At 25.4% G+C, this 16124-nt stretch overlaps 1 protein-coding gene across 4 annotated transcripts in view; it reads left to right on the forward strand.

The window, feature by feature from the left end:
• The first annotated feature begins 9613 nt into the window (after nucleotides 1-9613).
• LOC145966558 (uncharacterized) overlaps nucleotides 9614-16124 on the forward strand; it is a 203268-nt gene continuing 196757 nt past the window's right edge. For all 4 annotated transcript variants that reach the window (XR_014437069.1, XM_083090698.1, XM_083090699.1 and 1 more), the window contains exon 1: nucleotides 9614-9987. Coding sequence is in view for 3 of the 4 variants with exons in the window: in XM_083090698.1 (XP_082946824.1) it covers nucleotides 9924-9987 (64 nt within the window). In the remaining variant the exon portion in view is untranslated. The remainder of the gene's footprint in view (nucleotides 9988-16124) is intronic.

Raw genomic sequence — 16124 nt, forward strand, 5'->3', positions numbered from 1 at the left:
TGTTGAAGAAATGTAAAATTCTGGGGAGGTTTATAAGATTTCAGAACAGAAAAATATGAAATAACCATCGACAATATTATTTAATTAATCACTAGCATGTAATTATTGTAAATATTATAAGGACATAACAGTGGAAATAATATATTAGGACAAAAAGTTATACGCACCCATATAATGAGTATACAAACTCATGTTTATATTCACAGATTAATGTGATTACTAAACGATTTCATATATGATTGTGTCCAAATGTACCGATATGTGCTCATAAAAAACATCATTTTTCTTTAAAAAGCTGTGTGTATGTGCGTATGCGTGTGCGTGCAAATGTGTGTGCATAAATAAAAGTGTGAGAAAGGTTCTCAAAGAGATGAAACATACTGTCCTTCTAATAATATAGTCAATAATTACATGTGTTAGTAATTAATTAAACGATATTGTCGATGGTTATTTCACATTTTTCTCAAATCTTATAAACTTCCCCAAATCTTACATTTCTTCAACATTTAAATCTGAAATGCCTACCATTACGTCCATGTCGTGAGAGTCGGACAACGGTTGTCATAACGGCTGACGATGGAGGTCAATTTTGGACATTTGAGCCGCTGTAACTCAAAAACTTGAGATTTTTTGACCTGATGGCTATTGGAACTTTTGTTCAATAAGTCAAAACCTACATCAAAAATTCAGCCAATTTGACCGGGACCCCAAATCCCATAAGAACCGTGCGGGGTCCTTTGCCGAAATATCCATTATTTAACCGGAAATTACTCAAAAACTTGACGTGCTGAGGAAATTCTACGGCCACATTAATTTTCAGCATCAAAAATTCTATCAGATTCACCTACCTTAAAAATATCTGGATAAAACACTTAACTAATTCAAATTTTATCTTGATATATCACAACCGGGATTATTTTTATCTTATGAGATATATACGCATATATTTTATCTAATCTATCTAGATTATTTGAAGTTATCTAAGCGCAATATTGATTATAAGACTTTGTCCAAACTAAACATCTTATCTACCGACTCGCTAATCAACGAAACAGAAGATCCGCATACCAAGCCGATCGATTATTTTACCGAATAAAAAAGATGATTAAATTTGCATTATCTAATCCCTCACCAAACCGAAAAGGACCGGCGTTTACCGGCATTGTTTCACCAAGGAATAGAAGTCTCTTCTCCGTCTCACTATCAGGACGTTCACTGATTATCATTGCATTTCTATTCTTCTATTTTATATTATACTATTACTTTATATTTTTGTTATAATATATACTGATATTAAGAGGAAGTTTTGTAGTGATTTTATTATTTTTATCATTTTATTTTACAAGTGATTTTATTGTGAACCGCTTTTCACTCAAATCATATCAAATTTTGTAATCTATTATCCGTCAAGAAATTTAAATTGCGAAGTCTCTGAATTGAAAATGATATTTCGATCAAGCTAGAGAGAAAGAGAGAAAGTATATTATAAGCCCGGTGAATACGGGATAATCGGAAATTGTAGTTAGATAAGGTTTAAGATTATTTTATTTTATTCTTTTTTTTTATATTATTATTATTATTAATATTTTTTTGATTTAATGATATTTTATGATAACTTTTTAATGATATTTTGATTATTTTATTCTTTTCTCTTTATTATTTGATTGTTATTACCCACTATTAGATTTAATGATTGAATTAATATTATTCATATTATTTTTTATTATTTTAATTTGATTCTTTTTTTTACTTTATGATTATTATTACTATTATTTGATTTGATGATTAAGTTTAAATTGTATTATTTATGCTTTTTATGTTCTTTTTATGGTATTGTTATATTGTTTTGCTTAATGTATTATTTTGCTTTTCCTTGATTACTTTCTGATTTTGAATTTGATGATAGATACATCATAATCTTCCTCATCCCCAGTAAATCCGGTGAATGGAAACAGGGCTCACTGAAAAGGGGAGGAATTAGGTAAAACATTTAGCTATTTCGGTATTGTAGATTTCTATAATTTTGTAATCTAGATATAATATGTTTAAATGAGGGCATTTTTCCATCACAATTTGGTCACCGTTTCGGCATTCTCTTAAGAATTTTCTAATAATAATTGTTCAAAATTTGATGGTTCTTGTTTCTTATCTTTATCTATCCAGTAGTAATCATAGGTATCATCTATACTATTTTTTAAAATCTCGTGATGATCTGTTGTGAACGTTATAATTGTATTTAGAATAACCTAGATATCACAAAACTCTTGCTATTGGGCTTAAAAATAAAAAATCTGAAAAAAAACAAAATACAAAAAATAATAAAATAAAAAAATAAATAAAAATAATAAAACTTCTACAATAATCTCAATTTTGATGCGGTGTAGAGGCTCAAGCAACTAATAATATCGTATATATGTATATACATATATAATCACCTATTTATATGTAATCATCTATTTATTATGGTTATCCATATATTAAGAATAATAAAAAATTAATCTTTCATTATGAACTATATTTACCTTTACATTGAAGATGATACATGTTATAATCTAAAATGATGTTAATTTAATGGCAGAGCAGAAATTGATTTGATGAGAGCGAAAATATTTTATTAGTCCATTTATTAGTCATAAAAAGGACTCAGGTGTTATAGTGATATACTTTGATTAATAATTAATTTTGGCTTATGAATCGAGTTTTTTTTCTAACGGTTATTTTTAATATTCCTAATAATCATACAATACAAAAAAATTATCTCTTGAAAATCCTGTGCGGGCTAAAAAACGTGCTAAGAGATCCTCCTGCTTTTTAATTGATGACTAGATATTTTATTATTAATTATTATATGGTACAATATATACATTCTAAATAAATCCTGTCATAGCAGCGTCAATTTTTTTAAATTAAGTTTTTATGTTTTTTTATATTTTTGCAATACTTTTTAATATCATAATTTTAGTATAAAGATATATCTTGAATAATTCTTTTTCAATTAACGTATTTTTATAACGTGTATTTTTGTAACGTTTTTAACGTGTTTTATAACATAATTGTAGAAAATACAATTTTGAACAATATACAATAAAATAATGCCTCTTTGTACAATGCATTTTTTTCATGCATCAAGAAACATGGTATTGTCTCGCGTCAAGTTCACACACAGCAGTAGAGCACCCTGCATATTTATATATTTATATATGAGTTAGCTGAAATTGAAAATATCTTAGATTATTGGTTTTTAATAACCGTAATTGATCGACTTTAACATAAATTTTATCGAGTTTGAATAAATATATAACAAAATTATCTTTATTTTTTTTACAAATCTTATAATCATAGATATAATAAAAGTTTCAATATGAAAATTTTTATTTAAAAAATGCCAACGTCACTATATTTTGATTATCTCTATAAAAATATACTTTTCTAATACACTTTCACATACAAGATAGTAATAGTTGAAGTTATCGATAATGCGTAATATTGAATGTAATTATCATTTGAGACAAAATTATATTTTGCGTATATGCGTCCATATATACAGGATGTTTCATTTTAATCGCCCCAGGTAAATATTTCGAAAAATATGAAAGACACGGAAAAACATTTCAGACAAAAGTTGTTTGGTTCGAAGGAGGACATAAGATGGTGTCATTGGTTTGACTTTGAATGACGTGCCAAGGTCATATGGAGTTCAACTTTGTTTTTTTAAATAGAATCCTCTATTTCTCATTGCATATTCTTGTAGTTTACCTCGAGAGCTTTCCAAAACACCATAATTAAGTTATTTTTTCATTAAGTACTTTTCGAGTTATGAGGCTTCAAATAATTTCTTAATTTTACATAAACCATAAAATATCTAATAAAATATTTATTTTTCGATTATCTTATCTTAATACTTTTATGCACAAAATAATGTGAGGAATCAATTGGTGTAAAGAAAAAGCATAGTTATTTTTGAGAAAATATATATAATTGTTAATTGTAAATTACATATTTTTTCTTCGAAACAATTATGTGTTTTCTTTACACCAATTGATTCCTCTCATTATTTTGTACATAAAAGTATTAAGATAAGGTAATCGAAAAATGAATATTTTACTAGGTATTTTACGGTTTATGTGAAATTAAGAAATTATCTGAACGTTTTTCCGTAACTTTCTTTTTTTTTTCAAAATATTTGCCTGGGGCGATTAAAATGAAACACCCTATATCACCAAGTTTCAATAATTTTTTTTAATTATCTCGATAAAGAACATGTTATTCTTGAATAGCACATGTTATCAAATAAATACCGATTAACTAACACGTATAAATATATCAATATAAAATAATCCAACTACTACTACTACTACTACTATACGAAAAAATGTATAAAACATGTCTTAATCTTTGAACGCCCAAAATCCTTCTAATATATTTCTTTGTTATCTAAAAAGTTATATAAAAACTTATATACAAAATTTGACTTAAATTGGAGCATTGTTTTCGGTAGTTTTGTCATATTTTTTCTCTTCAGATATAAAGACAATATTTTTCCTATTTGTAAAAAATGTGAATGTCTCGTATGTCAAAATCATACATAAATATATCTCCATCATTTACATCACATAAAAAAAATGCTTGGTTTAATACTTTTACTTTGTACGTATTTATAAGTTATAGTTTAATTAATTAATTAAACTAATTTATTACATTAATTTGTTACAATTAATTATTTTAATTAATTTATTTACATTATAATTTCATTAATTTAATTAATATATATCCCGTATTACACAAAAACTAGTAATTAATTTAATTATTTTTTAATTATTTAATTATTTACTTGAAATAACATCAAATTAATATTAAAAATTCAATCATATTAGAAAATAATATATACTAAGAAAACGCATATATATAATCTCTAAAATTTACCTTTTTACAAAAAAAGTAAAAAAGGTAATAATGCTATAGTTGTAAAAAAGTGTTATAAAAACAGTTTTTCTTTTTAATTAATATAAAAGACAAAATAATCATTTTAGTTTTCTACAAAAATAATGATATCAAAAAATTGCGGCAAGAATATAAATCTCATGTAATAAGTAATTTCTTTTCTTATTATTATTATTACAAATAATATATTTTATTATTATTATTATTATTATCAAGCGACGCGGTAGCGTCGCGACGCCAAGTATATAAAAAACTGATAAAAAATTGGATCCGAGCATTGAGAGTCACTGTTCTCGACGCGGCGCTACCAAGTAGCTTATCCGGAATTTTACGTTAAATGACGTCACATAAACTTTCGATTGAAATATTTCAGAAACTAAAGCCGTAATTAAAAATCTAACGGCATTTTTCTTATATAATGTGAATACAAGCTTTCGATTGTGACTAGTTTGAATAAAATCGGTGCAATCAATCCCGAGAAATGATAATCGCATGTCAGAATTGTGACATTTTTCATTTTCCGTCATAAGATTCAGACTTATGAACGTATCTTCGCACGCACATATTCAAAGCGATTTTGTCCCTCAAGCTGCGTTCATACCGCGTATATATGATTATTCGCTTTAGTGTGCAAAAATGCTTTAAGAAACAAAACCATTTATGTACATGTGTGTGCATACGTGTGTGTATACGTGTGAGAGATTAATTTATCGCATAACAATTTTCAAAAACCTCTTGGGGGTAAAATCTAATCTATCTCGAAAACGGTATCACAAAAATATAAAAACTGTGCCGTTAGATAAGACTTCTAAGGAGACTAATTTATCGTATTATAACAATGATATTCAAAAACCACCCCTTGGGAGTGAACTCTAATATCTAGAAAATGAAACCTTGTAAAAATACGCGACTTACACTTAGTAAAGATTTTTAAAAATGCGTATATATTTTTTGCAGAAATAATATAAATTTTTACAAAAAAAGGTGGTGATATTCCTCTAGAAACAACCTTATAACGGTAAAATAAAATACGTCAAGTATATAAAAAAATATCTTTAAAAAATATAACATATATTTTCTGTAGAAATAATATAAATTTTTACAAAAAGCAGTGAGATCCCCTAAAAAAAACCTTATAAAGGTAAAAAAATACGCCAAGTACATAAAAAAAATCAAAAAATCTAAAAGAGTGATAAAAATAAAATATTTAAAAACCGATATGAGATCAATACTATTAGCCAAGTACAATAAATTATGTGATATTAATTCGTAATCGATACTAAATGAGTTAAGATTACTTTAATTCCTAAAGCATTTTTTATATGATGTATATAATTTAAAAAAGTTTTACACAAATTCTAAATCGCATAAATGACCTTCAGGTCGAAGTAAGATATGAAAACTTGGCGTGCCCCCCCTCCCGCTCTGTCGTTTACATACCTTGAATAAAATAAAAAATTTGATTATACAATATACATATATACAATATATATTTGTTAATCCTTTCATTTAGTAAGTACAATTTACATTTTTATAAAATAAGCTTTAGACTACGAATGTGCAACAGGCAGCCTGTGGGTCAGAAACGACCTGCGAAGCTTTTCAATCCGACTTACAACAATTAAACTTTACTTGCAGAGAAAATAAAAAAACTCATAAAAAAAGAGATTTCACTTTGCCTAATCTCTATGTGATGATTTCCAGGTAATACAGAGGAGACAAGATATATAAGTTCGAAATTTAGCTACGCGCGTGCGCGGTCCGTAGTGTAATTTTAAATTTTACATTTGGCCCATCAAAAATCTAGGTTTTTCCTGTTTTAAACTATATGATTTAAATACGGGGCACGCCAAGTTTTCATATCTTACTTCGACCTGAAGGTCATTTATGCAATTTAGAATTTGTGTAAAACTTTTTTAAATTATATACATCATATAAAAAATGCTTTAAAAATTAAAGTAATCTTAACTCATTTAGTATCGATTACGAATTAATATCACATAATTTATTGTACTTGGCTAATAGTATTGATCTCATATCGGATTTTAAATATTTTATTTTTATCACTTTTTTAAATTTTTTGATTTTTTTTATGTACTTGGCGTATTTTTTTACCTTTATAAGGTTTTTCTTAGGGGATTCATTATTACAGAAAAATCATGAAGTTAATACAAAATTTAAAACTTGTAAAAATTGATATTAAAAAGAGTAAATGTTCACTTTAGGTTACACAGCGAAAAATTTTTATTTTCACATATATTGTAGAGGATACATTCTTAAATAATACACCGTTTGAATTTTGCGGCGGTCTCTTTTCGTTCCTGAGATATGCGATTTTGAAATTTTATACTTTTATGTCATCTTTTCGCGTTATATCCTATTTATATGTTTACATTTGCTCATCACGGTTTCATATTATATTTTACTTGTGTGTTTATATTTTTTGTTTATGTTTGCTCGTTGTCACTTCCATATCGCTAAACTATAGAATTATTGTTTAGTTTCGCTAGAAATCTTGAAATCTAGAATATATGTATTTGTAAACTTTGCTTTATCTTGCAAAGTACATGCGTGGATACCGTGTGTATCAGACACAAGTTAGGTTAGGTTATATCTTTCGAAAGTGGAGCCCCCCGTAGGGGGGGGTGGAACACACGATATCCACGCATGTACTTTGCAAGACAAAGCAAAGTTTGCAAATACATATATTCTATTAAATATGTTTCTTCTTAAACATACATGATGTGGTAAAATTATATTCTATTCATGAAATTTTTTTTGTTAATAACTATTTAATAAATAACAAGCGGCTGAAACCTTCTGAAAGTTATTCAGAAAGATGACCTCGGTATATATAAACAGAAAAATATAAACATATTTAGAATGTAACGAAAAGATGATACAAGTAAGTATAAAATTTCAAAATCGCATATCTCAGGAACGAAAAGAGACCGCCGCAAAATTCAAACAGTGTATTACTTAGAAATGTATCCTCTACAACATATGTGAAAATAAAAATTTTTCGAACTGTGTAATCTAAAGTAAACATTTACCTTAAAAAGTAAAAAATTGGAAATTGTACAAAATAAAAAAATAAAAAAATTTAATTAAAAAGTTTGGCACTGCTAAATTTCCAAATCAACACAATAAATTAACACAAATTAATTAAAAATTAATTAAAGAAATTGAGCAATTAAATTTAAATATTATATTAATAATTAAAATGTATGTTTATTTTAGCAGCCGTTTTTTTATTAATTTTTTTATTTTCTTTATTTTATATAGTCAATTTTTTAATTTTTTTGTATCAATTTTTACAAGTTTTAAATTTTGCATTAATTTTTAATTTTATTATTTTTTGTATTATAATAGTGATAAATAGTAATAATTTTAAAATACGTTATTTGTAATAATAATAATAAATGAAATTATTGCATAAAATTTATATTCTTGGCGCAACTTTTTGATATCATTATTTTTTTGGAAAATTAAAATTATCATTTTTGTAGAGCAGCCTTTTGAAATAATTAAAAAGAAATATTGCTGTTTTTATATAACGTTTTTTTACAATTGTAACATGTATTTAGCACTTTTTTTACCTTTTTTAAAAAGGTAAATTTTTAGAAATATTAAACTAACATCTTTCTACAATTTTTTGAATAGCCACGATTGGACTTGGCATCTTTATTTTGTCTTGTACAAAGTAATTTGTTACTGTAAATGTTATTATATTAACGTGCACTTTTTAATGAAAATATTAAAAGATTTTTAAATTATTTATTAGATAAAAAAGAAGATCTTTTGATTATATGTCTGATATAAGTCAACATAAATTTTTAAAACATTAATACATGTTAAAAAAATATGTGTAAATATTTTGAAAAGTGTTGTAAAACATGTTGTAAAATATTTTAAAAGTTTTAATAATTTAATATTACGAAAAGAAATTTTCTCCATTTTGTTTTCATTTCAATAAACAAAAATAATATTTTAAATAATAAATATAATATAAGAGAAGTAGAACACACAATTATTTTGATGAAAACATGTGTGTGTTGTGTGAAAATTTTATTCAGAGAGAGAATTTTATAAGATTATTATGAAAATCATAAAACATATTTCAACTTGTGACAAAATATACGGCAGAATGATATATTTAAGACAACGAGAAAATCAAATAAAGAAAAATTGTATCTCGCAGTTCTGGTAAATGTCACGATTCATTACAATCCTGAGGGGGTACGATCAATAGCGGCGCGCACGGTAAAACATATATTATCCACGAGAGATACTCAAGCGGATGACAAAACGTGTGCCCGATGTAGCGTCGCAACGCGATAATCCTACGTTCGATAAACTGGAGACGCGATAAATTGACATGTAGGAATAAGCATGTTGGAGTAGCATCACGATATCAAGGGGATGCACCAGGGGAGTGGACGTCGAGAGAAATGAAAAAGGACAGAACGATCCATGGGGATGGAAAAATGAGCGAGAAGCGTGATGCAAACGCGTTGCCGGAAGTGTCAGGAGGGATACCGAACGTAAAGAGGGAGGTTTGTCTGATGGTGCGAACGGTGGAACGCGAAATGCGAGGTGAGCGCGTGAGCAAAGGATAGTGGGAGGTTATAACTGGCGGCTGGTGGAAGGGTGACTCGGTGAGGTGGCGGAAGGGAAGAGGTTTGATACGGACTTTGGACAGCTAGCCATGGCTCAGTTTGCTTCCGTTCCGCGTCGCGCGATGTTTACGTGTACTTTCTATTGAAGTAGTTGTTCTGCACGCTGCTCTACGTTCAAGAAAGAAATTTATCTCCTTTTCTTGTAATCTTCTAGCTCATTCGAAGTATATAACAGAATCATCCACTGATGTATATACATCATTACAGGATGTGCTTATAAGTGTGTGTATGAAGTGCCTCATATTCTATGAAGTGTTTTCTACTTTTGAGATAAACTTCGCGCGTGATTGTGGATAGAAAATCATGTCAACGAGAAGCCACTACTGCTTGCTTATGTCCTTGTTGCTCGCGCTTGGATGCATTCAAGGTAAATAATAAGTAATGTCTTCTGTGATTGACACAACACACACACACATATACACATATGCAATTTTTGTAAAAAAGGATTGCTTATAATTTTACCTTTTAATTGTTACATACAGATGATTCGTTTATGAAGGATTTCATATGCTCGCGTAAAAGCGGATAATCCGTTTAGGGGTATACTCGGTTTAATTTAGTACATTAGACGAAATTACATGAGTTCGCATAATGTAATATTTCTGGAATGCATCAGTTTTATGAAAATATCAATGTGTAATATGATATTAACTGTAAATGTATTTTAATATATGTGTAGACAGAAAAAAATATAAAAGAGAAATAAAGAAAATGTTTCAACTATAAAATTATATATAATTTTCCTGAAAAATTATGTAACATATTATTAAAATTATTATAACTTTACAGAAAAATTTTACAATAATTCTTACTTCAAATATTTTTGTTTATCACATTAGAAATAATATAAAATAATTGAAAAATAAGAAAAAGTTATAAGTTTATAATTATGATGTTTTATGTAGTTTAGTATTATTATAACACTTTATATAGTTTATAAATATAAAAATAATATATATAAAATAAGAAAAAAGTTACAAATTTAGAATTATAATACTTCATTTATAATATAATACTAGTATAATATAATATACTTTAGTAGCTTAGATATAGAAATAATATAAAATAAGGAAAAAATAAGAAAATATTACAATTTTAAGATAATAATACTTTTCATATAGTCACATAATACTCTTCATATAATTTATTTAAAATAAGCATTAAAACATCATTGATTATAATTGACATAAAATTTACAATCATATAATATTTATTATGGCATAAATGAATTAAAAAAATTGCTTTTTATTTTATGTACTTTATAAACAAATAGCAATACAGTAATACAAAAAAATTCGAGAAGCAAAAACATAAATTTCTTTAAATATTTTAAATTATTTAAGGTATATGAAGAAGCATAAGATTTGAGTTTTTATCTAACTATATATTGAGCGTTTTGGTGAATTTCGCGAATGTATGCATACCGCTTTATCTATTTTTGCGCAGTTACGAGGTATTCACGAATTCATAGGATGTGCAATATGCGGACGCAGCCCTATGGAATATTTAAAGTAGTATCAAAAACGTTTGAGCAGTTATATAAAAACTTGATTTTGTCATGGATAAATGTAGTTTAAATATGATTTATGCTATATATGAAATGGTAAAATATTTATATTTATAATATTTCTAATACCTTTTTTATATAAAAATAAGAATCGAAAAAAATATATATGAGAATATATTATTGAATATAATTATGCAGAGCAAATTTTTTTTATCACTCTTAAAATGTAGTTTTTGAGAAGTACAAATATTTCGTAATAATATTACATATAAAATAAAAAATAACAATAGACAAAGAGAGAGAGAAAAAGATTAAAAATAAAATAATTCTTTTTTGTCATAATAAGCAGTTCTTAATAGTTAGTTTAATTATAAACACACTGTGAATATTTTATACAATAAAATTTGTAACAGATTTGAAAATTCATAAATTAGCATATTTGATTTCTTTTTATATTAAAAGTTTTGTAAGTAATTATAAATATTTAAAATATAATCTTATCTATCTTTATTGATACTAAGATATTTTATATTTTAATTTGACTAAAATAATATTATGAGAGTGAATGTAAAGAATTTAAATTATGCTATATTAATAAAGTAATTTACATATTTTATTAATATTATAATAATTAGAATAATATTATATATTTAAGATCAATAAATCTTTGAAATTGAAAAATATATAGATTATCTCACAAATATATATATATATATATATATATATATATATATATATATAAGATACATACATACATACATACATACATATATATATATATATATATATATATATATATATATATATAAGATACATATATATATATATATATATATGTATGTATCTTATATATATATATATATATATATATATATATAATTATTATATATTATTATTATATATATAATATATATAATATATAATTATTATATATATAATATATAAGATACATATATATATGTATCTTATTTTTTGTTAAAAAATAAAAAATTTACATAAACTTGAATCCAAGCATAATACATTTTATTCTTGAATTAGAAATATCTTATCATTTATGTAATACAGTTTAACAAGAACAATCCTGAGATTAGAAATATAAGTATTATTTTTTTTGTATTACATTGTAATTTAAATATAACATAAACAACATATTAATTTAAATATAACAGCAATTTTTCCAATTATATAAGTCGGCTCGATATTTTAATATTTATGTAACAATAAATCTATGCATTAAATTAAATGAGTTAATAAACTTATTTATGTTTGAATCTTTGCATAAATTAAGCTAATATTTATTATTTTCAATAATTTTCAATGTTTGTATGAATTTTCTAGGCATATTCATAAAATTACATTATAAACACTTTATATTTGTATATACTTATGTATAAATATAGGAGGAATAATGTTTAGAAAGATATATACTAATATGGATCATACTATAAACGTGATAACATTTATATATATGTTATGATGTAGTTATGATACACTTCAAGTATTTGCGATATTTTATTCTAAATAAAAATCAATTCCTGATCAATCATTCAGATAGAAATTACATTTAGATAGGAATTTTTGTATACATAAAGTGTATCATAACCTGCGCTTATGAATTACACAATTATTTTTTAATATAAAATGAGATGAAGAATCCTATATTATTTTTTCTGCGATGTTTAGCAAAAAAAAATATTAAATTATATAGTTCATATATATAGTGGATATATATATATATATATATATATATATATATATATACTATATATTGTATACAGGGTGTCCCATTTTAAAAGTTCCACCCTCATAACTTTTCAGGATCAACGTTTGAAGGAAAACGACTCGGATAAAAGTTGTAGGGAACAAAGGGGGCTATCTAATAGTGACCTTGGATTCGACATTAAAGATCATTTTCAAGGTCATTTGAAGGTCAACTTCCGTTTTTTAAATGGGAACCCCTATTTTTTATTACTTATTCTTGTAGCTTATCTCGAGAGCTTTCCAAAACACTATAATAAAGTATTTCTTCATTCAGTACTTTTCGAGTTATGAGGCTTGAAATAATTTCTTAATTTTATATAAACGATAAAATATCTAGTAAAATATTCATTTTTCGATTATCTTATCTTAATACTTTTATGTACAAAATAATGAGAGGAATCAATTGGTGTAAAGAAAATACATAGTTATTTTTAAGAAAAAATATGTAATTGTTAATTGCAAATTACATATTTTTTCTTCGAAACAACTATGTTTTTTCTTTACACCAATTGATTCCTCTCATTATTTTGTACATAAAAATATTAAGATAAGATAATCGAAAAATGAATATTTTACTAGATATTTTATTGTTTATGTAAAATTAAGAAATGATTTCAAGTCTCATAACTCGGAAAGTACTTAACGAAAACTAACTTAATTATAGTGTTTTGGAAAACTCTTGAGATGAGCTACAAGAATATGTAAAAGTATATAGGGTGTCCCATTTAAAAAGTTGGAGGTGACCTTCACGTAACCTTCACTCTGGTGACTCTTTAAGGTCAAACTAATGACATCTTCTTATGTCCCCCACGAAGCCATACAACTTTTGTCTGAAACACTTTCTAGTAAAACTCTTCCTTATCGAGATATTCGACCGTGTCCAGACTTTTTTAACACCCAGTATATATATATATATATATATATATATATATATATATATATAATATATATTAGAATACGAAATATAATAAGTAAAATACATAAATATAAATAAATGCAAATAAATAGAAATATGAAATAAATAGATATGCAAATATATAAATAGATACACACAAATCGATACAAGCATAATTACGCGAGCATGAACGCGAATTCTATACAATACTATTAATGAACTTTGATCATTTATAGCACAAACACTGTTGTGTGACACTTTGATATTTTCATTTATTAAGATTTTTTACTTTATTTTATCTTTAAATTATGATATTAAATTATACAGAGATTTTGAGATATTCTGTATGTACACGGTCTGGCTATAAAGTTTTAGGACTAATTTTTAAAACTTGTTCAAACAGTGCCACCTATCTCTTTCGCCACTTGAAATCTTTTATATTAATCTTTAACTACGCCTCTACTAAGTTTTATCAATATTGATTCAGTGCAATTTATAACTGCAGTTCGAACTTGTTTTGTGTAAACGTGTTTGTTTTGTCTCGTCATGGAAGTGTTTATCGAACAACGCTATGCGATCAAGTTTTGTGTAAAATTAGGTAAAATACTATAGAAACATATGAAATGATAAAAAAAGTATAGAATAAGTTGGAAAAAATTCACCAAGAACGAAGATACTTCGATTCTAAAAGTCAAGAATGAAAACAATGCTCATTGCTTTTTTTGATGTGATAAGCAATTAACAAAAAATTTGTTCCCCCCCCCCAAGAGACAACAATTAATTGAATTTTACAAGACCGTCATGGAAAAGTTGCTTGCAAGAATCAACCGTGTGCGAACTGAATGAAAAGGAATGAGATGAAAAGAATTGGTTTCTGATCCATGACAACGCTTCGCGCATAACGTTGCAATCATTTTTTAACGTCTAAAAATGTGCTTTATTATCTCCCTTACTTTTCCAATTTGTCCTTGGATGACTATTTTCTTTCCCCCAAACTTAAACTAAAGTCAAAAGGAAACCGATTTGACGGTGTGAAGCAGATTCAAAGCAGCATTATAAGACAATTAAACAGCGTCCCAATTTCGGATTTTCAAAATGCCTTATACAAGCTGGAGCAACCCGCCAAGTTCTGTGTGGAATTCAAAGGAATATATATTGAAAAATAAATAATAATATTGAAGATATAAGGACTTCTTTATTTTTGGTAGAGATAGTCCTAAAACTTTATAGTTAGACCATGTACATGTACATTTATACGTTATAAAGGTAAATACGTACATATGTATATGTGCGCGCATATATGTGTGTGTATCTTTTTAATAATTTTTATATATACTATTAAATTTTTTATATATACTATATAATATTATATTTAATTAAGAAAAAATTTGACTATTAATATAATAATAGATTTTATTGTAACACTCAAGTTTGTCATTAGTTTGATAATCGTATAAAATGATCAGTATAATTTGTAATATAATAATTTTCGTGTAATATATGTATATATTGAATATAATATATATATATATATATATATATATATTGAAATATATATATATATATATATTTTATAAATAATAATTAAAATTTTTGGTCATTAGTGATTTTTTGATTAGGAGTTATAACATTATCTCTATTCAATTATTAATGAAGTCTAGCTAATTATCTATCTAATTACTATAGAAGTACTAAGCTTCTTTGTATAAATTTTTTAATTTTTAACTTCATAGCTTTATTTATGCATACATATAATCTTATTACATCTTTATAAATATTTAAAAAAATATCTTGCAAGCTGTATATAACATATCATCCAGAATTTTTATTTGTAGGTGCAATTTTTCAATATCATTATTATGGAAATGATTGATATAAGCAATAAACAATAAAATAACGCTTTTTCATTCGCAACACATTTCTTGATAAAGATTCTTTCTTCTTCTTAATAAAAAGATAATTTTCTATAATGTGAAATGGGGTCTCTAATAATAAATCACAATATTTTCACAAATACTAAATCATAAAAGTATATAGTAGATTCTGCATATACATAATTGTTAAAGTAAAGATGATTTCACATTTGCTATTTGATTAATATAAACTAATGAAATTTTACAACAACTTACTATCTATTCTCATATATTAATATAATATATTCAATATACGAGAATTCTCATTTACACACTCTGTTATATATTGTACCAATTAGTTGCAGAATATTGTAGAATCTAAAACAATTCAATTTGTGATAGCCAAATTCGCTAATATAATAATAATTAATATTTTATACTTTATGTAATTTGTACAAGTTATAACAAATTATATGTTGCAATTATCT

Source organism: Camponotus vicinus, unplaced genomic scaffold, assembly GCF_025532165.1.
Source record: "Camponotus vicinus isolate PSW18456_S1 unplaced genomic scaffold, iyCamVici1.0 SCAF_2, whole genome shotgun sequence".
In the NCBI taxonomy this organism is placed as follows: domain Eukaryota; kingdom Metazoa; phylum Arthropoda; class Insecta; order Hymenoptera; family Formicidae; genus Camponotus; species Camponotus vicinus.